We start from the raw sequence: 26,989 nt of genomic DNA on the forward strand, positions 1-26,989 counted from the left end.
TGCGGTCTGACAGCTGGCTGGATGATATGAAGTATAATTTTCTTTAGGCATTTCATTATTATCGATGTGAGTGCTACTGGCCGGTAATGATTTAGCTCAGAGGGACGAGGTTTCTTAGCACCCGGGACGATGGTAGAAGTTTTTCAAATTGCAGGAATGGTCACCAATCTATACGAGTTCCAGAAGATGGAATGAAGGATGGGAGCTAGTTCTGTGGCGAATAGCTTCAAAACTTTAGCTGGTACACGATCAGGCCCGGCGGCCTGGCCAGCTTTGCATCTGCTTAGCTGCTGCCTCATGTCCTCTACAGTAAAGGGAGGGTTTGTAGGATCATCAGAGGGAAGGCCATTGAGCAGCTCCTCACAGTCAGCAGAGTAGTTCTGCTTATCAAACATTGTATAGAAGGAGTTTAAGGAGTCAGCAAAAGTTGTAAGATCAGTACCTATGGGATGAAGGCCATGGTAGGGTATTTGACCAGTGTGTAACCAAAAGGCCTGTTTGATGTTCATTGTACTGAACTCCTGCTCCAGTCTATTCTTATATTTGAGTTTGGCATTGATTATCTCATTCTTTACTTGTCTACTGAGTGACTGGACAGACGACCAGTCCTTGCATAGAAATTCTTTGTGTTTTTCCTTCAAGCTGTGCTTAACATGGGAAGTGATACTGGGTCTGTAGGTAGGATATCTCCAGACAGTACTGGTGGGAATAGTGGAATAAATACAAACTTGATGTAGTCTGTAATTACAGAAACTTTATGGTTTTGATCACCCTGGAAAATGTCCCAATCTGTACATGCAAGTGAACCTTATAGTCATTCAATTGCCTCCTCCGACCAGAGGGTGGCCAGGTGCACATGCGGTTTAATGCGCTTCAGTTCTGGTTTGCAGTGAGGTAGCAGGAGGACAACATTGTGGTCAGAGTGGCCAAGTGGAGGATGTACACGCGCGATGAAGGCGTCAGAGATCTTACTGTACCATAAGTCCAGAGTATTAAGCTTCTTAGTCCACATACTGATAAAAAGATGGCAAAACAGCGTTAAGATTACAGTTTTTAAAATCACTCGCAGTAACTCCGGGGCGTCGGGATATCTTGCCGTCATGGAGCTGGCGTCCTCACACACTAGCTCCGCCGCTGCCTTGGTGTTGGCGCTTGTTGGAATGTAGACACAGCTAATTACTACAGTAGGGAATTCCCACGGAAGGTAGAAGGGGCGTACAGATAGAATCAGCATCTCTGTCAGGTGTACAAAATAATGCGGTGTACTTTAATATTCGTGTACCACCGCTCGTTGACAAAGATGCCGACCCTACCACCCCACTTCTTACCTGACTGAGACGTCCTGTCAGTCCGCCAGATCATAAAATTAGAGAGACTAACCTCAGAGTCTGAGATGGTGTCATCAAGCCAGGTTTCAGTCAGGGCAATAACATAGGTGATACCGCTCCACCCGACACTTGGCATGCAATAAGTCCATTTTATTCTGGAGTGAACATACATTGGCCAGTATGATGGGGAGTAGCGTTGGTCTGAAGGGTCGCCTCCCCAGTCTGGAGCATACACCTCCTCGCCTCCCTCTTTTACTCAGGCGAAACTCCAGAGGAAGAGCAACTGCCGGCCTTGAGGTGATAGCCGACTGCAGTTGGAGAAGCTCCCCTCTACTGTAGGTGAGTGGATTGTGGCCATTACCCATGATTGGCTGAATTCATGTTGCTATGTGCATATCTTGTGTCAGCAATTAGACGCGCTGCTGCATTGACTGGCCGTTTTCTTTAGTGCCGCAGAAGAGATTTTAAGAGAGAGGGGATGAACATGAAGCTCCCCCCAAACACGATAATTTATATTTTATGAATTTAACGCTATCGTGCATTTAAAACACACAAATAGTTAAAATCAGCAGTTACAGATTATTAAAAACAAATATCCTTTCCAGCAGGAAGGACAGTGCCCTAGCGCCCCCAACTGGTCAGCCTTGGCTGTCCTCTCGTAGTTCTGAGAGATATGGCAAAATATTTTTTTTAATATCAATGGATGCTGATAGTTATTACAGTATAATTCTAATCAGAATTTCTTATTCAGCGGTATGATTCAGGTATGCACCGGCTTCACCTTTAAATTTCATATGTGCAATAACTGTATGTTCGTTGGGGACACTTTATATTTTTACATTTTTAAATAAAAATGTATGATTATCTATGGTGAGTAATTTTTACACTTTCATTAAGCTAGATCCATCCATCCATCCATCCATCCATTTTCCAAACCGCTTACCCTACTGGGTCGCGGGGGGTCCGGAGCCTATCCCGGAAGCAATGGGCCAGAGGCAGGGAACAACCCAGGATGGGGGGCCAGCCCATTGCAGGGCACACTCACACACCATTCACTCTCACTCACAAATAGTGAGTAAATAGTGACTCTGTCCTTAGATTCATGTAATAAATATACAAATGGAATTATATGGTAATCTGCCTGAGACATAAAGAAGGAAAAAGACAATATTAAAGACCAGCCGCATATAATGATCAATTTCACCCAGACAAACATGATCATTACAAGTGGTTTCCAGTGTATTTCCATTTAGCAGAATACGACTGGCTTTCGGTGATCTGCTCTTGTTCACTTTTCTCCTCCTCTGTCATTTTTGTTAATTTTTCTCCCAAACCAGATAAACTGTTTATGACTGAGCCAGAAACATTAGACTGCTTTTAGTATGTGATGGGTTTAACAGTTTAGGCCACTTTAAAAAAAAATGGTTCTCGTCCCCTCCCGACCCGCAAAAATGCCTCCGACCCGAATTTTTTATTTTTTTTTATTTCGTAAAAATCGCATGGAAAATGCCCAAGAATTATGAAATTTGAATTTCCCGCGCATTCCACATCGACGATTGATCCACATTGTGTAATCCTAGTCTTGGAATGGTTTCATGAACCTAAATTTGTCTCTACCTGAGATGGGCTGGTGCAAAGATTTAAATCTGGGGAAGTGATGTGGTACATGTTCTTAAGTACTTGTTTGTAGAGTTGCATTTCCTCGTTCAACCATTCAGGTTCCTGTATTTTGTAAATTCCTCGTGTTTTAACATGTTTTAATACACTTTCTTTCTAGATATATATTTTAAAATCTTGGTTGTTCATTTAGAATGGGAATGACAAACAGAATATTAGTTTCAAATAGTATCATTTTTATATTCACGAATGAAACATCAACATAAAGTATCCAAATCAATAGTTGGGAAGGCATTTATGAGATACACATGGATCAAGGAATTTACATTCTTGTATTTTCCTACATTTAATATATTTGAAACGCAACAAACTGGAAGAACTGAGGAGGCGTACTAAGTAGGTCTGCTCTCTTCGGTATGTATTTTCAAATATGTATTTTCTTACATATTTGAAAGTCCAAACAGTCAATCAAAATTTGTAAAAAAAAAATAAATAAAAAATCCCGCCCGCCTGACCCACCCCCTCCAAAAAAAAAGGAGAACCATTTTTTTTTTTTAAGTGGCCTTAGTTGTAGCTGAACAGAACCGCAATGGCAGATTCCTGGTCACTTCGTGATTTTTGGTGTACTAGTCGGAGATACTTTTAGCTTTAGAACGAAAGAACCATGGCTTATTAGAGAACAGAGTAACAATTATTCATCCATCCCTTTGGGTCTTGGTCAGTCACGTGTCTGCACTGTCTGACACGCCCCCATTCGCCATTTTTAGAGTATCGTGGATGTAAACACATTTGGTTAAACTTGATATTCAGTGTTTTTTTTCTACACAAAAATGTAATGTTTTATGTAATCAGTAATAATCAATTTTCATTACGAAAACACACTAGTAATTTAGGTGTTTACGAAAGGAAGAGAGTCAAGAACACCACAAAAATATCATTGGACATATATTTTATTTTAAATATGACCAATAAGGTTAACTGGCAAGTAGAATACAGGCTCGATATACAATGAGTTTATACAGCTCCTTCCAGACATCATGTGAAACGTTAGAAACCGTACTTGCAAATGTTTCTAAACTTAAACTATAGTTGGGCATTGGTTTGTCAGTGGACAGCAGTGACAGCCTTATCCTGAACTGTGTCTTATAATCCACGCACGCGAATATACACATACATGCACTGACAAACGTGTCATTACAATTTTGCTGTTTACTTTTGTCTTTAAAAAGCATTCACTCTGTAACGCTAATTTAACACGAACAGATTAACCAATTTCTGCACCCTCTGTAGTTAGGCTAGCTTGCTAGCGTAGTTTAATTAATGTGAAAATACTTCAGAAGACAAAAAAATGCATATTCAGTAATAATACAAATACAAAAAAACATCTTGCTTGCCTTTATGAATATGCCGAGAGCAAACACGCATTAAGGGAGATATCGTGTTGACAGTGATCTCCTTTCCTCTCACCGCTGCGACACAGGCCACCCGATGCCTCTTCGTTACCTCCGCTACCTGCTGTCCGTATCCCCTTTTCCAAGTGGGAAACCGAAAAAATGTCATGCGGTGCTACACCTTTCTGCCATTTCTGCCATGTCACTTAGTATGACAGCCTTTCACACAGCATAAGTGTCCCATCTTAAAAAGAATAATGCCACAAGCAAATGCTGCCACTTGAGTTATATACATCCAAAATGGCGATTCGACCCACAATACACTGCGCCTTTAGCGAGTGACGTCACCTGTCAATGACCTACCGAAAAGCTGTAAAAACTATCAATTTATATAATGCCTTGAAGAATGCTTTGCAAATGAGAAAGGATGTGTACTGCTCGTTCTTTAAAGTGTAGTTTGTATGTGTTATGCATCTTGCATTATGTTTGTATATTGTTAAAAAAAAATAAAAAACAACTCTAACCATGAAAAAAACACGTAGACAGGGGAGAATATGCAAATTAACAATTAATTATATTACTGCAAAATAATATCATCAAATATATTTTTTTAGATTTTGCAAGGGGGGGGGCTCTGGGCTGCAGCCCAGGAAAGCCCGTGCATGATGACGTCAGTGGTTCTAGAATCTACAATATTCGAATGACGCTCACCTATCCTGCGCAGCTATAAAACTTTCATTTGCGTCCTGCTTTGAGAAACGATGGGTGTCAAACGATCACGTTCCGACTCTGACTGTGAATCTCCTCCCAAGAAAAGGAGAGAGAGTATGGAAGGCGATTTGCGGTTTAAAGGGCCTCGCAAAGGTTGGACGACTGGCTTTGATAGTTCATGAAAATTACACATAACTTATTTATTATTAAGAAAGCAATGTAAATCTTTTTAATAAGGCTTGCTGCAAGAACAGATGTAAACAATGTACTGGACCTATAGATTAAACAAATAAATTAAAGCAATAATTAATTCATTAATTGATAAAAATTGCCACTGAATGTTTTTTGTAAACAAACATGTACCCAAATTGATTCAATATTGTGGCTGCTTTGATTCTGAACCTGAGCCTATTCTGACTGTAGCATGTAATAGGCACACTAAAGATAATACTGAATGAACAGACCAAGTTCAGGGTAGGCATGCAATAAAGAAATATTAATGCACGGTATTTAAAGTTAGTAGTGAAGTTTCTGCAACTGTGTTATCGTATAGAAAATGCTGTGTGGACTCTTTCTGAAGTGTACCTGCTTAATGTTGTAGAACATTTGGAGGACCTGTACCACCAGGGGGAGCTACTGGGAGAGGGTGGTTATGGAGCCGTGTATGCCGGCACTCGCAAGGCCGATGGCTTCCCAGTAAGTCTCCAAATGGTGTAGTCATGACATGCATAGCTATATCTCTCCAGAGATCCCTTTTATTATACCTGTTAGATGCAGCTGTAAAAGCCTATGTTTTCTCAATATATACTACACTAAATTTGTAAAAAAATTTTCCCTCTAGGTGGCCATCAAACATGCCCGAAAGGATGACGAGGAGCTAGAACTGGTAAGTGTTTTCATTCATGGAGCTTGGTTTATTTGCAAGAATTTCTGCCTTAATATATGTACACCCTGCCCTCCCATTCATAGCCTGGACTTGACGGGCCCATCCCATTGGAAGTGGCGCTAATGATGCTCGTCAGCCATGAGTCATCTTGTGCCAACGTGCTGAAGCTCATGGACTGGTTCAGTGGACCAGAAGATTACATTATGATCCTGGAAAGGCCGGATCCATGCCAGGATCTGTACGAATTCTGCGATAGCAAAGGGGGCTACCTCTCAGAAGATGTTGCAAGGCACGTGCTGGTCCAGGTGCTCCAGGCTTTGCGTCACTGCCAGGACTCAGGCGTCTTCCATCGCGACCTCAAAACAGAGAATCTGTTAATCAGGACGGACACTTTGGAGGTTAAACTAATTGATTTTGGCTGTGGAGACAAATGGAAGGACACCCCCTATGTGGAATATTCAGGTCAGTAAGGGAGGCTAATTAAAAACCTGTCAAACTAACCCCTGTTTTTAACAGCAAGTAGCAGGTAACCTGGACCTGTGATAACTCCCTGCAGTGGAGTTGGATGTGTATTCTTCGGTCCTAACCTAACTCATTGCAGTAAGTCATTTGCCTTGTTATTTCAGGAACAGAGGACTTTGCTCCCCCAGAGCTGTTCCTGAGTGGGGAGTACCTAGCTGGCCCCACCACGGTCTGGTCTGTAGGCCTCACACTTTATGAGCTAGTGTGCGGCTACTTGCCCTTCCGCAACAAGAGGGCAATCATCTCAGGCTGCTTGATATTCCCCTCATGGGTCTCTCCTGGTGAGCTGCTTACTTTTTGTCCCACGACTAGAGTCTCCTGACAGGGAGTGTTCTTTTTCTGACTAACTCTCTGACTCTGCCAATCTATTCTCCAACAGACTGCTGCAGTCTGATTCGCCGGTGCCTGAGGCGTAAGGTGGCGGATAGGCTGACATTGGAGGAGATTCAGGTCCATCCATGGCTGCAGCAGACGTGACTGCTGACCTGAAGGTCAAACAAGAAAATATTGTTTTGTTAACCTTCTGTAATCATGATCATCTTAAATAATGCGCAACTGTCAAATAAAAGATTTACTTTCACAAATGCTCTATATAGGTGTTTCTCATTTGTTCTGATTTCTTGGTAACAGTGGTTAGTTGATGCACAATATCCTGGTTCCCCGAATATCCAAGTCATATCATAATGATTTGACCTGAATTAAAACAATGGTTGGGCCAGAGGGAATCCAGACATCTTGGGGTGATACGTGTTCGATACCTTACTTCGGATGAGCATGATTGATTGAGAGTCGGAGTCTGTTATATTTTACAAGTAGAACCTTTGCTGAGCACCACATTCTGTAACAGCTACAATGATTTGCACAACAATGGCTTTGCACCTGCCTTAGAGCCAAGGTCATTCTTGCTGCAAACACCTTCATTCTGTCTCTCATGCTTGGCCTCAATGTCTTAAAGGTTGTGTAAGCTAAAGCTAATGTTGCTATGCATAAGAAACACTAAGTGTTAATAATTCTGTACTTGTCTGGAAAGAGATTATGTTGCATGATTTCGCCACACCAGCCTCTGTTTCTCATTTGGTCAGCACATTTCATCAGAACAATTCTCTGCATAGCTTAGCATTTGCTATATCATGCTGAGCAGAAGGATGTCACACTTCTGCTCCAGCTTGTGGGAGCAGTTCTTCACTGCAGTTCTTCTGGAACCACTCAGATCACACATATTGCCAGAAGAGCACTTACCTTCTGGACCTGTGGGGCACCATTAATGAAAATTCCCTGTCGAATGCACCTTTATGATGATGCTGAAGATGGTGGCGCGCACAGGCGCAGCGGCTTGTGGCTCTTCATGTTTAGTGCTACTTCTTTGTTTGTCGCGCATCTGTGCGTATCCAAAGCGATACGGCCGTCAGGAGGTACTGGCCATGGGCCTCAGCACGCAACAAAAAAATCACAGAGGAGCCTCGCCGCTCTTACAACTTTCCAAACGAGATAGCGAGACCTCCGGGTGCTCTGTGAATTGTTATCGCCACCGGCAGCCGGAGACGTGAGCGTAAGCATAAGCGGGGATGTCGCTCCGGCTTGCTAGCGAGACTGTGGAAAGACCCCCACAAACCAACTCTCCCGAATATGTAAGTCAGCAACGCGAGATCCATTATCCACAAAATGGACAAGCTGGAAGTTCTTATGGAGGGGAATCGCTACGTTCGCGACTGCTGTGTTTCAATAATATCGAAACCTGGCTTCACCCACTGATCCCCGGACGCAGCCGTACAACTAGAGGGCCGCACCATGCACCGCTGGGACAGAAAGAAAGACTCCAGTAAGAACAGAGGAGGCGGTCTGTGCATTCACGTACATAAACATTGGTCTAAAGATAGTTTAACCATACATACACACTGTTTACCGGACCTAGAGTCCATCTCTATTAAATGCCGTCCTTTTTACTTACCGAGAGAGTTAACAGTCGTGCTAATCACAGTTGTGACTTACTACCCAATGCTAACGTTAGCTTAGCTCTCTCTTTGTTGTCAGACACCATTCATAAGCTACAACAGGCTCAGCCCGATGGCGTACACATCATAGCTGGTGACTTTAATCAGGCAAACTTAAAGTCCGTTCTGCCTAAGCTCTGTCAGCATGTAAAGTACCCGACCAGAGGGGAGAACATATTAGATCATGTTTATACAAACATTAAGATTGATTAAGACCAACATCACATGGCCCGAAGAAGTACTTTCTCAGCTCCTCAGCAGGGTGAACCCCAGGAAAGCCACTGGACCTGATGGTGTTCCCAGGAAAGTACTCAGAGCCTGTGCTGACCAGCTCTCACAGGTCTTCACCATCATCTTCAATCTATCTCTGACACATGCCACCATCTCAGGCTGTGTGAAATCCGCCACCATCATCCCGGTACCCAAAAAATCAGTCACACACAGTCTAAATGACTTCCGACCAGTTGCACTAACACCCATCATCAGTGTTTAGAGGGGCTGGTCCTAAACCACATCAAAACCCACCTCCCTACATCTTTTGACCCCTATCAGTTTGCCTGCAGAACGAACAGGTCAACTGAGGATGCCATAGCGATCGCCCTTCACATCGCACTGAGCCACCTAGACAATCGGGAGAGCTACGTCAGAATGCTCTTCATCGACCTCAGCTCTACCTTTAATACCATCATCCCCGACATCCTGATCTCCAAATTGCACAACCTGGGACTCCCCCCACTCACCTGCTCCTGGATCAAGGACTTCCTCACAAGTCGGCCCCAGATAGTAAGACTTGGACCCCATCTCTCCTCCACCCGGGCACTGAATACAGGCTCCCCACAAGGCTGTGTGCTAAGCCCACTATTCTACACCCTGTACACCTCTGACTGCAGACCGGCCCACTTCCTGGATCCACTTCCCCTCCACATCAAGGGCGATTGCGTGGAGAGGGTCCAGACCTTTACCTTCCTGGGCACCACAATCGGAAAAAATCGGAAAAAAGCAGCATCTGCATTTCCTGAGAGTGCTCAGGAAGAACAACATCAGTGAGAAGCTGCTGGTGACCTTCTACTGCTCCACCATTGAGAGCATTCTAACATAGAGCATTCTAACATACTGTATCACAGTATAACTTTCCCGCTGCACTAAGGCAGACTGGAGGAGAAAGAGATCAAGACAGCGCAGAAAATCATCGGCTGCCCCCAATTTAGCATTTCCAACTAGCCTCAGCATGTTTATGGACTGTGGGGGGAAACAGAAGTCGCCGGAGGAAACCCCACAATGACATGGGGAGAACATGCAAACTCCACACACATGTAACCCAGGCGGAGACTCGAACCCGGGTCCCAGAGGTGTGAGGCAACAGTGCTAACCACTGCACCGCCATGCCACCTCCTATGTAATAACCGATTAACATATTAAAAATTCAGTAACAAAAAAACCTATACAGTGTTCTCAGTATTTGAACTCATTAGAACTCAAATTTCTTAAAAATCGAACAAACCAGTTTAAAAAAAATTACCTAGAACTCAATCTGAATCTCAGAAGTTAAACTGTGAATGCCGACCTAAAATAACTTGTACACGCGGGGAAATGAGTCACACAGCACGGCTCTCAGCGGAAACAAAGGGTAACGCTTCAGTCTCAGCCTTGCATGCGCTGTGATAGAATCGTTTGTTGGTGATAGTGCTTTTTAATTGAAAATATCAGGTAATACACTGAACTTTATATCATTTTGGTAGCCATTGCTCACCAAAAAGTTACGCAATAGTTGTACAAATGTTACAACCTAAAAGTTTGCGATTTACGAACAAATTAACGAATACGGAGAAATAATAAAAATAAACAATGAACCTTCAGTCATTATGGAAGGAAATTTTCCGTCCAAAAAATAACCCCCTCTTCTCCCCCCGGAAAAAAATCCTCTAGCTTCGAATATTGTCAGGGGCCGCGGTTAAGGCGCGGTAAGCGAACGGGCAGCAAAGCGGACAGGAAGCAGGTAAGGAGACGAAAGTCGGGGAAAACGGGTATTTATTAAGGCTGGGGGGAGAGCGGGACAGAACACTAGTACTCACACCGACTAACATTAAGGCTGTGGGGAGCACGGGACAGAACACTAGTACTCACACCGACTAACATTAAGGCTGGGGGGAGAGCAGGACAGAACACTAGTACTCACACCGACTAACATTAAGGCTGGGGGGAGAGCGGGACAGAACACTAGTACTCACACCGACTAACATTAAGGCTGTGGGGAGCACGGGACAGAACACTAGTACTCACACCGACTAACATTAAGGCTGTGGGGAGCACGGGACAGAACACTAGTACTCACACCGACTAACATTAAGGCTGGGGGGAGAGCGGGACAGAACACTAGTACTCACACCGACTAACATTAAGGCTGTGGGGAGCACGGGACAGAACACTAGTACTCACACCGACTAACATTAAGGCTGGGGGGAGCACGGGACAGAACACTAGTACTCACACCGACTAACATTAAGGCTGGGGGGAGCACGGGACAGAACACTAGTACTCACACCGACTAACATTAAGGCTGGGGGAGAGCGGGACAGAACACTAGTACTCACACCGACTAACATTAAGGCTGGGGGGAGCACGGGACAGAACACTAGTACTCACACCGACTAACATTAAGGCTGTGGGGAGCACGGGACAGAACACTAGTACTCACACCGACTAACATTAAGGCTGGGGGGAGCACGGGACAGAACACTAGTACTCACACCGACTAACATTAAGGCTGGGGGGAGAGCGGGACAGAACACTAGTACTCACACCGACTAACATTAAGGCTGTGGGGAGCACGGGACAGAACACTAGTACTCACACCGACTAACATTAAGGCTGGGGGGAGCACGGGACAGAACACTAGTACTCACACCGACTAACATTAAGGCTGGGGGGAGCACGGGACAGAACACTAGTACTCACACCGACTAACATTAAGGCTGTGGGGAGCACGGGACAGAACACTAGTACTCACACCGACTAACATTAAGGCTGGGGGGAGCACGGGACAGAACACTAGTACTCACACCGACTAACATTAAGGCTGGGGGGAGAGCGGGACAGAACACTAGTACTCACACCGACTAACATTAAGGCTGTGGGGAGAGCGGGACAGAACACTAGTACTCACACCGACTAACATTAAGGCTGGGGGGAGAGCGGGACAGAACACTAGTACTCACACCGACTAACATTAAGGCTGTGGGGAGCACGGGACAGAACACTAGTACTCACACCGACTAACATTAAGGCTGGGGGGAGCACGGGACAGAACACTAGTACTCACACCGACTAACATTAAGGCTGTGGGGAGCACGGGACAGAACACTAGTACTCACACCGACTAACATTAAGGCTGGGGGGAGCACGGGACAGAACACTAGTACTCACACCGACTAACATTAAGGCTGTGGGGAGCACGGGACAGAACACTAGTACTCACACCGACTAACATTAAGGCTGGGGGGAGAGCGGGACAGAACACTAGTACTCACACCGACTAACATTAAGGCTGTGGGGAGCACGGGACAGAACACTAGTACTCACACCGACTAACATTAAGGCTGTGGGGAGCACGGGACAGAACACTAGTACTCACACCGACTAACATTAAGGCTGGGGGGAGCACGGGACAGAACACTAGTACTCACACCGACTAACATTAAGGCTGGGGGGAGAGCGGGACAGAACACTAGTACTCACACCGACTAACATTAAGGCTGTGGGGAGCACGGGACAGAACACTAGTACTCACACCGACTAACATTAAGGCTGGGGGGAGCACGGGACAGAACACTAGTACTCACACCGACTAACATTAAGGCTGGGGGGAGCACGGGACAGAACACTAGTACTCACACCGACTAACATTAAGGCTGTGGGGAGCACGGGACAGAACACTAGTACTCACACCGACTAACATTAAGGCTGGGGGGAGCACGGGACAGAACACTAGTACTCACACCGACTAAAATTAAGGCTGTGGGGAGCACGGGACAGAACACTAGTACTCACACCGACTAACATTAAGGCTGTGGGGAGCACGGGACAGAACACTAGTACTCACACCGACTAACATTAAGGCTGGGGGGAGCACGGGACAGAACACTAGTACTCACACCGACTAACATTAAGGCTGTGGGGAGAGCGGGACAGAACACTAGTACTCACACCGACTAACATTAAGGCTGGGGGGAGCACGGGACAGAACACTAGTACTCACACCGACTAACATTAAGGCTGGGGGGAGCACGGGACAGAACACTAGTACTCACACCGACTAACATTAAGGCTGGGGGGAGCACGGGACAGAACACTAGTACTCACACCGACTAACATTAAGGCTGTGGGGAGAGCGGGACAGAACACTAGTACTCACACCGACTAACATTAAGGCTGTGGGGAGAGCGGGACAGAACACTAGTACTCACACCGACTAACATTAAGGCTGGGGGGAGCACGGGACAGAACACTAGTACTCACACCGACTAACATTAAGGCTGGGGGGAGAGCGGGACAAAACACTAGTACTCACACCGACTAACATTAAGGCTGGGGGGAGAGCGGGACAAAACACTAGTACTCACACCGACTAACATCAATCGACGGACAAAAACCAAGGCAAGACATGGACTGAAATAGACAAGGCTGGGCGAAAATAATCGGACACAGCTGGGCAAGATCAGGGAAGCACACGTGGATAATCAGGGGGCGTGGCACACACGAGGATAATCAGGGGGCGTGGCACACACGAGGATCGGACGACCCGGGCATGACAAATATGCAGATTAAGTCTTGGACAAGGTAAGTGTATTTTTCTAATTTTTTTTATTACTACTGTAAGTGTTATTTGTGCATCTTTTTTCTCATATTGTACACTCAATTTTCTTTCTTATTTCTTTAAATGTTTTGCTTTTGTTCCTACAATAAATACAAACCCTTAGTATGACTCAAGGTAGTAGTGCTGTGTCTGGGTTTATCAAAATGGTGTCATTGGTTTGTTTTTAACTTTACACATTGTTTGGATAGATTTATTTTCTTACTTTACAAATTACTGCTTTGATAAATGTGCTTAGATATGTTTAGTATATGCTCTTCTTGTTTGATCCTGTTCATTTTGTGCTCAAATGCAAAAAAAAAACATATTTAGGTGTAATTTTTTGGGGCCGGGAACGAATTCATTGGTTTTCCATAATTACTTATGTCATAATGTCCAGAAAATTTGGTCTTTGGTTTTTGAGTTATTGCTGAGATATCATTACTCATCTGAAGTGTGTATCAAAACCACAATTCCTGACAATGCTGTTAGCAGTAGCAGAATAGCAGTTAGTGATCAATGCATGGTACGGGATTATCTTTTTTCATGACGGCTACTATTGCCAGAACTAGCTCTGGAAATATAATTTAAATTGCTAAGTTTTAAATGACTATTAAAAATGAATAAAATGACAATGTTGCCAAAGTAACTGAAAAAAAGAGAATTAGGCCTACAGTAAAAGAGCTTTCTTCAGGGTCTGCGGAACTTACTGCAGGCAGCTATCGCGAAGCGAGGTCACACAGTATTCAAAACAATCTCTTCTTGCCTAAGACATAACAGACCCAATATGCCTCCCCTCCCGGGCTACCAATGTACAATTTTACTTCCACAAATGCATAAGTTACATACAAGCAGTACTGTTTAAAGGGAACGTGGGAATGTAATAAACAATTGCTATGCTCTCAATTTATAGTCTATCAGAGCCTTTGATGCAGCTATTGTGTCTTTGCTTGAAAGTGTGTATGTCCACCCTGTTGCTGTCACAGATTCAACTACTAAATGCACATCCTGATGATCCGTAACAAGTCTATCAGGATGGCATGGGAATGAATAGGATGGAGATGTTCCATAAGGATGTATAAAGCTCAGTCTCAGCTTTCCAGTGCTGGGCATAGCTTCTTCTACACATCCTAGCCACCAATCATCATCATATGCAGCCGCAACATAACCTTTGGTGCTTGTAAAGTCGAGTGAATCCATAAGTGTGCACTTACACTGGACTGATTTGCACACCTCTGATGAATGCAGGGCATTTATTAGCCATATTTACTAGCCATGTGGGCCTTTTCAGTGGTGTGGCAAGTACAGGTGTCTGCAATGACATTAATGAAGCTTCCATTAAATTCCATTGTAGCATATTTGTAACTGTCACGACCACGGCGGAGGTAAGCGGTGATCGTGTGGGTTGGCTGGTACAGAGCAGGCAAACAGGCAGGTATCGGGGCGAAGCTGGGGTTTATTGTGGAACGGGGACTTGGAACAGGAAACAAGACTACCATCACCAAACCACAACTAACAATGACGGACAAGGGGAACAGGTCAGACCAGGACTTAAATACACAAAGACTAATCAAAGGAAGCGGACACAGCAGGAGACGATCAGGGTAGTACACGTGGGTAATCAGGGGGCGTGGCACACACGAGGAGCGGACGAGCCGGGCGTGACAGAAACCTTAACTAATGCTGTTACTTACACCTCTGCTTGTTATACTATTCCATGTCAGTTTGGCTGCCATTAAAAAGGCCCATTAGTGATATGAAACCATGTGACGCTACGTTTACATCATGATCTCTCAGCAACACCTTAAAAACCAAAGGCCACATTTTCTGGAGATGTTCATGACATTATGATCTAGCTTTAGTAAAAATGTATCAATTTTGAAATATAGATTTTTTTTTGTTATTGAATTTTACTACTTTAATCAGTTATTACATAGTAATTATTCATATGGGATGGCATATAATTTGGTCAATCTATAGAGCTGGACAAGGTAAATATAGCCAGTCAAAGTCATAGCCCCCCCTCCCCCAAAAAAAAATAAGTTAAAACTTTGTTTGCCTAAATCTCCCCCAATATTGATCCCAGACACGCCCAATTTCAGTTTCATGAGTTACTCATGTGACCAAATCAGCTGCCAAGTTTCGTTAAAATCCATGATGATGAGGTCCGAAAGTGTGATGATTTGACATGGTGCCCCATCCTGCAGCTGAATCAATGTTGGGAGACGATCCTGGCGCTTGCTGGAGTTTCTGCTTGGTTTTGTAAATGGACGGCACCCAGTGGCAAGTCATTGGTACTATTGGTACTATTGGTACAGAGAGAAGCAGATAAGCCCCTCTGTCCTGTCTGGTGACTGTGTGTGGATCCCCCTACAAAAGCACATTTCTGTATATGAGTCAACTATCTCCTATTACTGTGCCTTTGTTTCCTCGTCTGCACACAGACTACACACGACTGAACCACATTTCTTAGGATATCCGAAGATGGCGGCGCGTGCACACACAGCGGCTCAGCACTCCGTAAAGCGCTTCCCGTTCTTAGGTATTTTATGGTGTTTGTGGGGACGTGGCTCGGTTCGACAATCCCGGAGGAGGCTATCCAGCTACCCGGACGCACTATACACGCGCCAACAGGGCGATCGACTCCGGTAAGAGCAGAGGAGGTGGACTGTGTGTGTACACAAATAACAGCTGGTGCACAGATGCTAAAATCACTGACACTCATTGCTCCCTGGATTTGATTGTAAAGTGTCGCCCCTTTTACCTACCAAAGGAATACTCGGTTGTTATGATTGCTGCTGTTAATATCCCCCTCAAGCTAACACTGCTATAGCTCTGTGCTACTTGCTAACTCCTATTAGAAAGCAACAGAGTGCCCATCCGCCAGGGGTGTGTATAATAGCAGGTGATTTTAACCAAAGCGAATCTGAAGACTGTGCTCCCCAAATTGTACCAGCATGTTCAGTGTCGTACAAGAGGAGCTGACATTGCAGACCATGTGTACAGTAATATCCAGCAGGGTTTTACAGTATCAGCTTTCCCTCATTTGGGCCAGTCTGACCACATCTCCCTGTATGTAACTCCAGCATATAGACCACTCATTAACATGGTGAAACCAGCTCCTAGAGTAAGACGAGGGTGGCCAGGGGGAGCATCTGCACAGCTGCAGGATTGTTTTGACCACACTGACTGGTCCATAATCGAGGATGCTAACATCGACACCTACACCTCCACTGTTCTTCACTATATAAAATACTGCATGGTCATTGTCACCAGCACAAAACAAATTTGTATCTTTCCCAACAACAAGCCATGGATGACCAAAGATGTTTGTCTTCTGCTAAAGATGCGTAACATGGCCTTTAGGTCGGGTGACCACAACAATACAGCATTGCCAGGTTGGAGCTGAGGAGGGGCGTCAGAGACGCAAAGGCGACCTATAGAAGGCGGATTGAGAGCCACTTCGGCAGCTCCGATCCCAGGCGCGGATGGCAAGGGATACGGCACATCACAGACCAAAACAGCAGTATCAACTTATCTACCAGCAACAGTGTTCCTTTGGCCGAAGAGCTCGATCACTTCTTCGGCCACCATGAGAGGGTGGCTGCAGAGACTGCTACGGCCCCAGCAGCAGCCATCAACAGGCAGGAGCTCATCCTGCAGAGTACTGATGTAGAACGGACACTTCGCAGTGTCAACATACGGAAAGCAGCTGGTCCTGATGGCGTCCCAGGGCGGGTGCTAAGAGACTGTGCCGTGGAGCTGGCTGGGGTTTTCACAAACATCTTTAATACATCTCTGTCACTGTGCTCTGTTCCTGCCTGTTTAAAAACCTGCACAGTAGTGCCATTATCAAAACAGACCATAATAACATAATTTTTTTTTTTTTCATTTTCGCCCTCCAACCCCTGGGGTATGGGCCACCAAAGGTAGATCTCCAGAGGTTTCTGTCCTGGGCCATTCTTTCTAGTTGACTCCAGGTGTAGCCCATCCTTGTCATTTCTGCCTCGAGGTCTCGTCTCCAGGTGTTTCTTGGACGGCCTCTCTTCCGCTTGCCTTGGGGGTTCCATCTGAGAGCCTGTCTGGTGATGTCAGTTTGTGGTTTGCGGAGGGTATGCCCTATCCATCCCCATCTTCTCTTCCAGATTTCTGCTTCTACTGAAGGTTGGTAGGTCTTTTCCCATAGGTTGGTGTTACTGATGGTGTCTGGCCAGCGGATGTGGAGAATCTTTCTGAGACAGGTGTTGATGAACGTCTGGATTCTTCGGATGTTGGTTTTGGTTTCCTCCAGGTTTCGGCCCCGTACAACAATACTGACTTCACATTGGAATTGAACAGTCGGATCTTGGTGGTCAAGGTCAGTTCTCTGGAAGCCCAGATGTTCTTGAGCTGGATGAAGGCGGCTCTTGCTTTGCCGATCCTTGCCTTGACGTCTGTATCTGTTCCACCCTGCTGGTCGATGATGCTGCCCAGGTAGGTGAAGGACTGTACCTCCACCAGGGAACTTCCATTCACCGTGACTGAGTTGTTGCTGTTGGAGTTGGTCTTAAGAATCTTGGTCTTCTCCGTGTGGATGTTGAGTCCAGCCTGTGATGATGTGGTTGCCAGCACATTGATCTTCTCTTCCATCTGCTGTTGACTGTGGGAGAGAAGCGCGAGATCGTCTGCAAAGTCTAGGTCTTCCAATTGGCTCCACAAGGTTCACTGGATTCCATTTCTGCATTCACTGGTGGATGTCTTCATGATCCAGTTGATAGCGATGAGGAAGAGGAACGGGGATAACAAGCACCCCTGTCGGACTCCTGTCTTCACTTGGAAAGTGAAGAAAACAAAGGAACTCATCATTGATTTTAGTAGGAAAAGGGTGGGTCACCAGCCTCTGGTGATAAATGGGGAAGTTGTGGAGAGGGTGTCAACATTCAGGTTCCTGGGCACATACATATCGGAGGCCCTCACCTGGACAAATAACAGAATTTGCTTGATCAGGAAGGTGCAGCAAAGACTGTAATTCCTGAGGGTTCTCAGGAGAATCAACCTGCCACAACATCTGCCGGTGTCCTTCGATCACTGCTCCATTGAGAATAATAATAATAATAATAATAATAATAATAATAATAATAATAATAAATTGTATTTGTATTGCACTTTATATTCTAGCAATTATATTCAGACTGATACAGTTTGTAAAAACCCTGTAGCTTTGAGCTTAAGGACGTCTGGAAAACTAATAATTCAATTAATCTAAATGGTGGTGAGTTATTTGTGTTCTCTACCGTGAACACCCGTGTACAATAATCATTAAATTCATTTACTATATCAATTTCATTTTCAATTATAAAATCCTTACTATCCTGTAAATTGGTGATTTCAGCTTTTAGAGCTTTTTTGGAGATAAAACATTGGAAGAAACTTTTAATGTCATTCTTAGCTTTCAGTCTCATACCATTAAAGTTTGCCTTCCTCACAATATACTTTTTTCTTTTGGATTTTGCTCTTCTGACACAAAAATTAGCCTGAAATTTAACCATGTTATGATCACTACTGTCCAGTGGTTCTAAAACCTCTAATTTTCCAATCCTGTCCTGGTTATTAAAGAGAACAAGATCAAGAATGGCATCTCCCCTGGTAGGGATGTTAACAAACTGAGTAAAAAAACAATCCTGTACCACTTCCACCATCTCCAGTTCATTTACAGAAGAGCCAGAGACTGTGTCCCACTGTATCCCTGGTAAATTAAAATCACCCATAACCACCACATCATTTTTATTACTCATAATCCTGATGTCGTCATACAACATTCTGCTTTCCTCTGCAGCTACATTAGGTGTCTATAACAAACACTGACAATTAGGCCATTTGAGTCTTTAGCATCTATTTTAGCATCTGTCATTTCCGTACTGGGCATCTTCCCAGTGGGCTGAGGGCTACGGGGACCTTCAGAATTCATTATGCCCCCCCGCTCCCCATTATGTACTGGGGATTCCAAAGTGGGGGGGGTGGGTTTTAGTCCCACCTAAGATGACTCCTTCTCTTTATCATATTGATTGTTGCGATGAACCAAGGCAGTAGAAAGTGTAACAGGAAGCTTCATCACCATACCAGGTCTGAGGCTTAGAACGGCCATGTCCTCTGCTGGGTCTCACTTTGTCTATTGCCAACAGCTTTTACCTGCTTGTCATGCTTACATTAGGGATCGCTTGAGGAAGGCTCATGCTGCACCTCACGGGGGCTTTATAACCTAGGGTCTCTGAAAAGAAGCACTAAGTACCATTATGTGTGTCCAGAGCCCCTTTGCTGTTTAAAGTGGACACACTAAGAAAAAACTCACACAGCCCCAACTGTGCAGCAGAGTGGTGCAGAGGAAGTGTGCTGGGCCCATAACCCAGAGGTCAATGGATTGAAACCATTCTCTGCTATGTTGTCTCTCTTTTCTTATGCCACGTTTAAGTGCTTCACAGCAAATTGCTGATCTTTCCTTCATTAAGGCTCTTGTCCCCTAGTGTTCAGAGGTTTTCTTAAACTTTGTCATCTTACTCTTGGCCCAGTTTTGCCCCCCTTTCCTCAGCTCTTCTTTGAAACTCTGCTTCTAAGGTCAGCATCCCAGACACCTTTTCACTGATGCTGATGACACTGATAGAGATGGTGAAACATGGCACCAAGATAGAAGAATGAGTGAAGCACCAAGTACTCTAAAGTGTGTTATGATACCCTTTGCTATTTAAAGTAGAAACACTGAGGAAAGACTCAGCTGGTCATTGTTCTACTACCTGCAAGCCGATCATTAGTGCATCTCCAGCCAACCGCCTCTGCTGTTTTACAAAATTCACAGCTAATCAGTTCAAAAATTTGTCAGACTTTTTCCATTTTCTGTTGGCATTTAAACCCCTGACCGCTAGATGGCAGTGTTGTAATCTATCTTCAGCCATCTGACTCATCCACTCCAACGTAAACAAAGCCAAAAACCAAAATGGCAGTGCATGCGGGAACAGCGGCCCGGAGCTTTTCAATGCTACGCTTTTGTTGTGTAATATCTGACAATGTGCTACTGGTTTCTTTGCTTCTAGCACCAGAATTTTTTCTTAATTTTTATTCTTTTTTATTTTTGGTGTATGTATCTTTAGCTTTTATATGTATTTTATCTGTATTTATACTCTGTAAGTGTTAGTCTGTAGTTTTATGCTTACTATGGCGTCTACAGGCTTGCTCCAAATGACATCTCATTGTATTTTCACAGTGACAATAAAAGCATCTCACCTTATCCAAGGTTGGAGGTTGGATAAGGGCGCACCGCTTAAGTTTAGCTTTAGCAAACCTAGCAAAGAGTGCTTCATTACAGGATGCAAGACGGCCAGGCCCACGGGCAGCCTGGCCCACTCATTTCTGATTGGTCAGAAATTACACTGTCTCTCAGATCTGATTCATTGACTATTTCCTCTATGTATTTCTGCGTCGTCGTGCTCCGTGAAAATTAGCAACAATTTTGTACCAAATTCAATACAGGAGAGACTTCATGCTAATCTGTAGAAAATAATCTGAATAACCTATCAAGTCAAGAGCTTCAGGATGAATGATCTAAATAAAAAGGTAAAAGTGAAAGATTTTGCCTGACTTTCTCCAGCTTTGTCTGAAACATCATCTCTATCTTACAAAGGTGTTAAATACCGTTATATCATTATGGAAGGTTTACTGTTGATCACTTGAGATTACAGTCTTCATGTGCGTCTTTTTATTCATATAAACCCTCGTCTTTAATGTATAAGAGCAGGGTATCCGCAGATTCTTAAAAAATGTTACATTGGATTTTCCAAAATTAAGGCCTTAAATATCTTTAAAAATGACTAGTAGTCCTTAAATCCAGAGTTCAAAGGTCTTAAAATACCACATTCCCAGTAAACAAGATTGCTATATGTTTTTCTGGTAATCTATAAAGAATTTGGTGAATTTCTAATTGGTCTTTTGCATTTTTGTGTATGAGATCGGAATGAGCGGAACCGCCAACATTTCCGTTGTGTTTGTGGGAGGGGCGCTATTTCAGGGACGCACATTAGCAGTTTGTTGCTAGTGGACACGTCATTCATGGAGAAGTGCAAGTTTAACGTTAACTGGGTTGGATAATCCCACATTTGCGACATGGTTAAAAGCAGTTCCAGGTAATAGCTATGAGACCCTGTATGCTGTGCAAGAAGCTTTTTAAACTTGGTTCAGTGGGAGTTAAAGCTGTAGAGTCACATATGCACAGCGTGAAGCACAAAGCTGCTGCCATAACCCGCCAACAGGCGCCTGCCATTTCTCACTTCTGTTCCGTCTCAACAGTTTCTCAGACTTCAGCTCCATCTCCAAACCCAGCAGCGACCGCCACATCAGTTACAGTGACAGACCTCAGGTCTACCTTTGGGTCCAGCGCTACCCTCCAGGCAGAGGTACTGTGGTGCCTGCACAGCGTAACAAGACACCAATCCTACAGCGCTAATGAGGGAGTTGGGGATATGTTTCTGTGTGTCCATTCATTCCTACATAGAGTTTTAATCCCGTTTACATGAAAAGCTGTAGTTATATTGCCCCTGACAATTCCAAATTTCTATTTGCAGCAAACCGACAACCCGAATAAGCCCAGGACACTGGAAAATACTTGAACAACGTGGTAAAGTGGGTTTCAGCTTTTTCTGTTGTTACATTTGTATGTTTCCCGACTAGGAAATCGCAATAAACTTCACGTGTGGTAAAGACAAAACAGCCTATTTCACAAGATTTGATTTGGCTCCTGACATCATTAAACTCCGCGTGGTCGATGTCAACAGTGGCAGTTTTACTTTGATGTTTGATGAGACCCTCAACCAAACAACTAAAACCAAGCAACTGGACCTACATGCTCGTTACTGGAAAGAGAATCAAGTCCAGTCCAGATAGCTGGGATCCCAATTCATGGGTCATAGAACACCTTAGGATTTACTACACCACTTTAAAGTAAGTTATAAGCCAACACTAATATCTAAATCTAAATACCTGTAGTCTAACTATAGCTGTTTTGTTTTGAAATGATGCATTATTATTATTCTTGCATTCGTGTTGGAATCTGTAACAGAGAACACATTTTATTTTTCAACTGGAAAATGCGTAAATCTAAAAAACAACAACACATTTTTGAAAATTTCACAATAATAAAATATGACTTTCCCGTGCAGCAGTTCTAAGTTTTACTTGTTGTGATAGATGATCACCTAGTCTATATATGCTTGATAAATGACACTCAGTTTTTCATCAGCTGCTTTCAGTCTCCATGGATGGACCAAATGTAAACTGGAAGTTTTTAGAACTGCTTCATGAAGAACAGCGTGAGCAGTGTGAGGGCACTCAGCTGATTGTGGTTGGGAGCTGTGGCCTTCAAACCCCATATAATGCCAGCAAATGTGGTTTCTCCTTATGGCAGCTAGAGGAAGTTTGAAAGTCATTTGTATTCTCTTCCATAGTGTGCCAGCAAGGAGAGAGGACTTCACTGCTTTTACTAAATCTGCAAAATTTCCACTTGCATCCTGTAGCCACCGATGGCTTAAACTTACCAGTAGCAGAGAGCCCTGGAGGTGTGGCCGTCTCTGACCAGGTACCTGGATGCAGTCAGAATGAGGAAGCTACCAAATCCAGGAACTGCATCGTTTGACACCCTTGAAGCTGCTCAGACAGACCCCTCATCTTCGCAAAGCTACATTTCTACATTTCTGCTATCACCAGGACCTTCACTCCTTTCTTGACAAGACATCAAACTGATGAACCAGTGATGCCATTCTTAGCCACAGACTTGGCTGAGTTGATGAAGGTAATATCCTAGCATTGGACAGGTTGATGTTGCAAATTTATTTCAGTGTGTGTACATTTCTCCCTGAACATAACCTGTCCTCAGGTTAGTGTTTTACCTGATTAATATGTGATTAATATGAATGATTTATTAATTATATACAGATACTCATACCCACACATCCATCCATCCATCCATCCATTTTCCAAACCGCTTATCCTACTGGGTCGCGGGGGGTCCGGAGCCGATCCCAGAAGCAATGGGCACGAGGCAGGGAACAACCCAGGATGGGGAGCCAGCCCATCACAGGGCACACTCACACACCAGTCACTCATACACGCACACCTACGGGCAATTTAGTAAGTCCAATTAGCCTCAGCATGTTTTTGGACTGTGGGGGGAAACCAGAGTACCCGGAGGAAACCCCACATGTGACCCAGGCGGAGACTCGAACCCGGGTCCCAGAGGTGTGAAGCAACAGTGCTAACCACTGCACCACCATGCCGCCCCAGGGTGCACCTTGACATGAGAAATTACAATGGGAGGCAAATGGTAGAGGAGCTGGACAGTAGTGGTTACATCACCAATGACAAGTCCCCTCTCACCAGGATCAGCAGGGACCATATGCTGAGACACCGGGGTACTAAAGGGCTTTGAGTCCCAGGGAGCGGACATAAATACTCATTTATTGGATCGAGGCATCATCCATCCATCCATCCATTTTCCAAACCGCTTATCCTACTGGGTCGCGGGGAGTCCGGAGCCTATCCCGGATGCAATGGGCACGAGGCAGGGAACAACCCAGGATGGGGGGCCAGCCCATCGCAGGGATCAACGCATCAGATAAATGTAATTTATGCATTAATAAGATATTCCTACAGAGCAATTTCTAAAAGACATGGCAGTGCCCTAACATCTCATGTAATAAACCCTTTGGCATCATCTGCTGCCTTATTCAGCCTAACCCAATAGTCCAGAGGATCCTCCCTAGCATCTGACTTGGTTGAACAAAAATCTACTGGAGGCATCCCAGAATGCACAGTCAAATAAGAATGCTGCTTCAGGACACTAAGGACTGCATCCACATCTCCAGTGGCAGTGACAGTATCATTACTATGCAGCCATGCTCTGACCACATCTCTGGCACATCCCATCAGTCTGCTTGTGCCTGCAGTAGGGATGGGTGAACCTAAGCATTCAGAGGTTTCCCCAGCAGATAGACTATTTGGCGTCTTAGAGAGGGCACTGAGGTAGAGATTGGTAAACAACTTCACAATATTATTCTTAACCTGGCAGATCTGGATTATCCCCTCTGTCAGAAATCTTGCAGGCAGAGCCCACTTGAAGCAGAGCCGAGAGGTAGGGCTACATGTTAAACTAAAGGCAGAAAAATACTTGCTTTTCATTACACACTTATGTACGTACGTACAGCTGCGGTCCGTATCCTGCGTTCTTTGCGTCGGTTTTTGTGCACGTACTCAAAAATTAACGGAACGTATACGAAGATGCAATACCTGCGTAATTTATAGGGGGCAGTGTTGCGAGATCTGCACTCAACAGTCAAGATGTCCACGTTTGAGGACCTGTTGATTGAGCAGGTCCGCAATTACCTCATCAAAATAACGTGTAATAATAGATGGCAAGAGATTTCAAACATCCTGAATTTTAATTTGGAAATTTGTAAAAACAAGTGGCAACAAGTGCGAGACCGGTATGTTAGAGCGCGGAAAATGTTAGTCGCGAAACGAAGCGGTGATCCTGCTGACCTGATGTTTTGCAATTATCCACCGTCTGGACTGGATGAAGTGTCACCTCAACCACAAAACTACTGAAACTAATTTCCCTAGAATTGACACGGTAAGTGTTTTTTTTACTTATTGTTCGGAATAACATCCATCCATCCATCCATCCATTTTCCAAACCGCTTATCCTACTGGGTCGCGGGGGGTCCGCAGCCTATCCCAGAAGCAATGGGCACGAGGCAGGGAGCAACCCAGGATGGGGGGCCAGCCCATCGCAGGGCACACTCACACACCAGTCACTCACACATGCACTCTTACGGGCAATTTAGCAACTCCAATTAGCCTCAGCATGTCTTTGGACTGTGGGGGGAAACCAGAGTACCCGGAGGAAACCCCACGACGACATGGGGAGAACATGCAAACTCCACACCTGATGAACCAGTGATGCCATTCTAAACTCCTGCACCACCATGCCACCCCAGACTTTAACTTGATTCATTTAAAATATTTCCTAGAATTGCGTATACTAAATTCAACCCAAAAAAGCGAGTGCAAATTATTACATCATTTAATTTGAGTAAATTCTACAGTTTATTTATTTGCAGTTTACGTACTGAATTACAGTGCATTGCAGCATTTTATCGGCAAGGTTCTCATAAATATTGCCCTACTTTCTACAGTATTGTACTATTTTACTGATAAACAGTGTTACTGTGATAATTTCACTGTTTATTACAGCAGGGGTGTAGATTGAACCCACAACCCTGGAGGTGTGAGGCTACAGTAGGAGCAATGGGCCACTATTGATACTGTGAGAAATGATGTATTTTTAATCATACACTATTATCAAACTGATGTGCCGCTACACCGCTTGTGTATGCTCTGCACCTTGCCTTTCTCCCTTACTTGTGTTTCTTGTTCTCCACACCTTGTGAGCTTCAACATGAGCTGATTGATTGTTTTTCTTAAGGCCCCAGGTTAGTTAGGTTCAGTCTCCTGGAAAATCACTAGAATGTGTCCTTGGCTTTGGAAGCTAAGAACACCTTATTTTCAGGGAGAGTCCTGTAATATTTATTTTAATAAATTATTTTTATTGATAAACCTTCATACTGATAATCCTCTTTTAGTGGTCCTAAAAAAACATGATTTAAGACACATTTCACGATTCAGTAACCCTACTTGTCCAATAGATGGCAGTGTAGTACTTCGACTAAGACGTGCTATGGAAATTGCCGGTAAAATATAAAGCTTGTTTTCCATTTTAAACGTTTGTCTGACTGAAATGACCACATGTTGTACATATGTTATTGTACTATACGTCTAACCTTCAGCGTTATATACCACACCTACCTCAGTTATCTGCAGCAATAAAATATGGATGTGTAATTGGACAGCTGCAAGTTAAGTTGTAGAATCAATTATTTTTCTAAACGTTTATCTGTCTGATTTTACAGTAAAGTATGCATGGACGCATGGTACAATAAGGTGTGAATAAGTTGAAAATATACATGAAATATAATAAAATAATAAATATTTGTAAACATTTAACTAGATAACGACAGCTTCACAGTACTTATATAACCCTGCACAATTTAGAATATCATCACGGCTCCCTGGAAATGATCAGTTATCATTATAGTACAAATAAGCAGTTATCCAGACATCCCAAGTCTCCCGCATATTGACAGCGGCTCCCTGATGCTCCTAAATTATGAGCTAGGAATGAGCGAGAGAGAGAGGGATAGAGAGAAAGAGAGAACGTGCGTATGTGTGGATCCTTATATGTGTGACTCTTCATGCAGCCAGTGCTAGACAGACAGCATCCTGATTGGTTTACTTAGCCATATAAGCCAATCAGATTTCAGTGCGGGCGGGCTTTTATTTAACTCCTAGAGATCCGAAGGTATCGGTTCCATGGAGCGTCACGGCGGAGGGAGAGTGTCTCAAAAAACGAAAATATAAAATGCATTTCACCACAGACTACACAAAAATGTGTCCTTGTTTAATAAGGATGAAAAATAATGACAATGTTACGCGCTGAACTGTTTGCAACAGTGATTTCAGCATTGCTCATGACGGTTTAAACGACTGTAAAAGGTACGTCCAGGTGAGTTTAACAAGTGTCATTTAATTTTCTGTATTATTCAGGTAAACACTGGTTA

General features: G+C 44.1%; 2 protein-coding genes across 2 annotated transcripts in view; one reads left to right on the top strand and one right to left on the bottom strand.

Moving 5' to 3' along the window:
• Window positions 1-26,989, bottom strand: part of LOC125723083 (cytohesin-2-like) — a 341,447-nt gene that overhangs the window by 275,517 nt on the left and 38,941 nt on the right. The window lies entirely within an intron of this gene.
• Window positions 5,098-7,149, top strand: LOC125723100 (serine/threonine-protein kinase pim-1-like). Its single transcript, XM_048999538.1, has 5 exons — window positions 5,098-5,200; window positions 5,568-5,743; window positions 5,889-5,933; window positions 6,017-6,736; window positions 6,835-7,149. The coding sequence occupies exons 1-4, from the start codon at window positions 5,098-5,100 to the stop codon at window positions 6,401-6,403; spliced, it is 711 nt and encodes a 236-aa protein (XP_048855495.1). The 3' UTR covers window positions 6,404-6,736; window positions 6,835-7,149.

The sequence above is a fragment of the Brienomyrus brachyistius genome, unplaced genomic scaffold (assembly GCF_023856365.1).
Source record: "Brienomyrus brachyistius isolate T26 unplaced genomic scaffold, BBRACH_0.4 scaffold45, whole genome shotgun sequence".
Lineage (NCBI taxonomy): Eukaryota > Metazoa > Chordata > Actinopteri > Osteoglossiformes > Mormyridae > Brienomyrus > Brienomyrus brachyistius.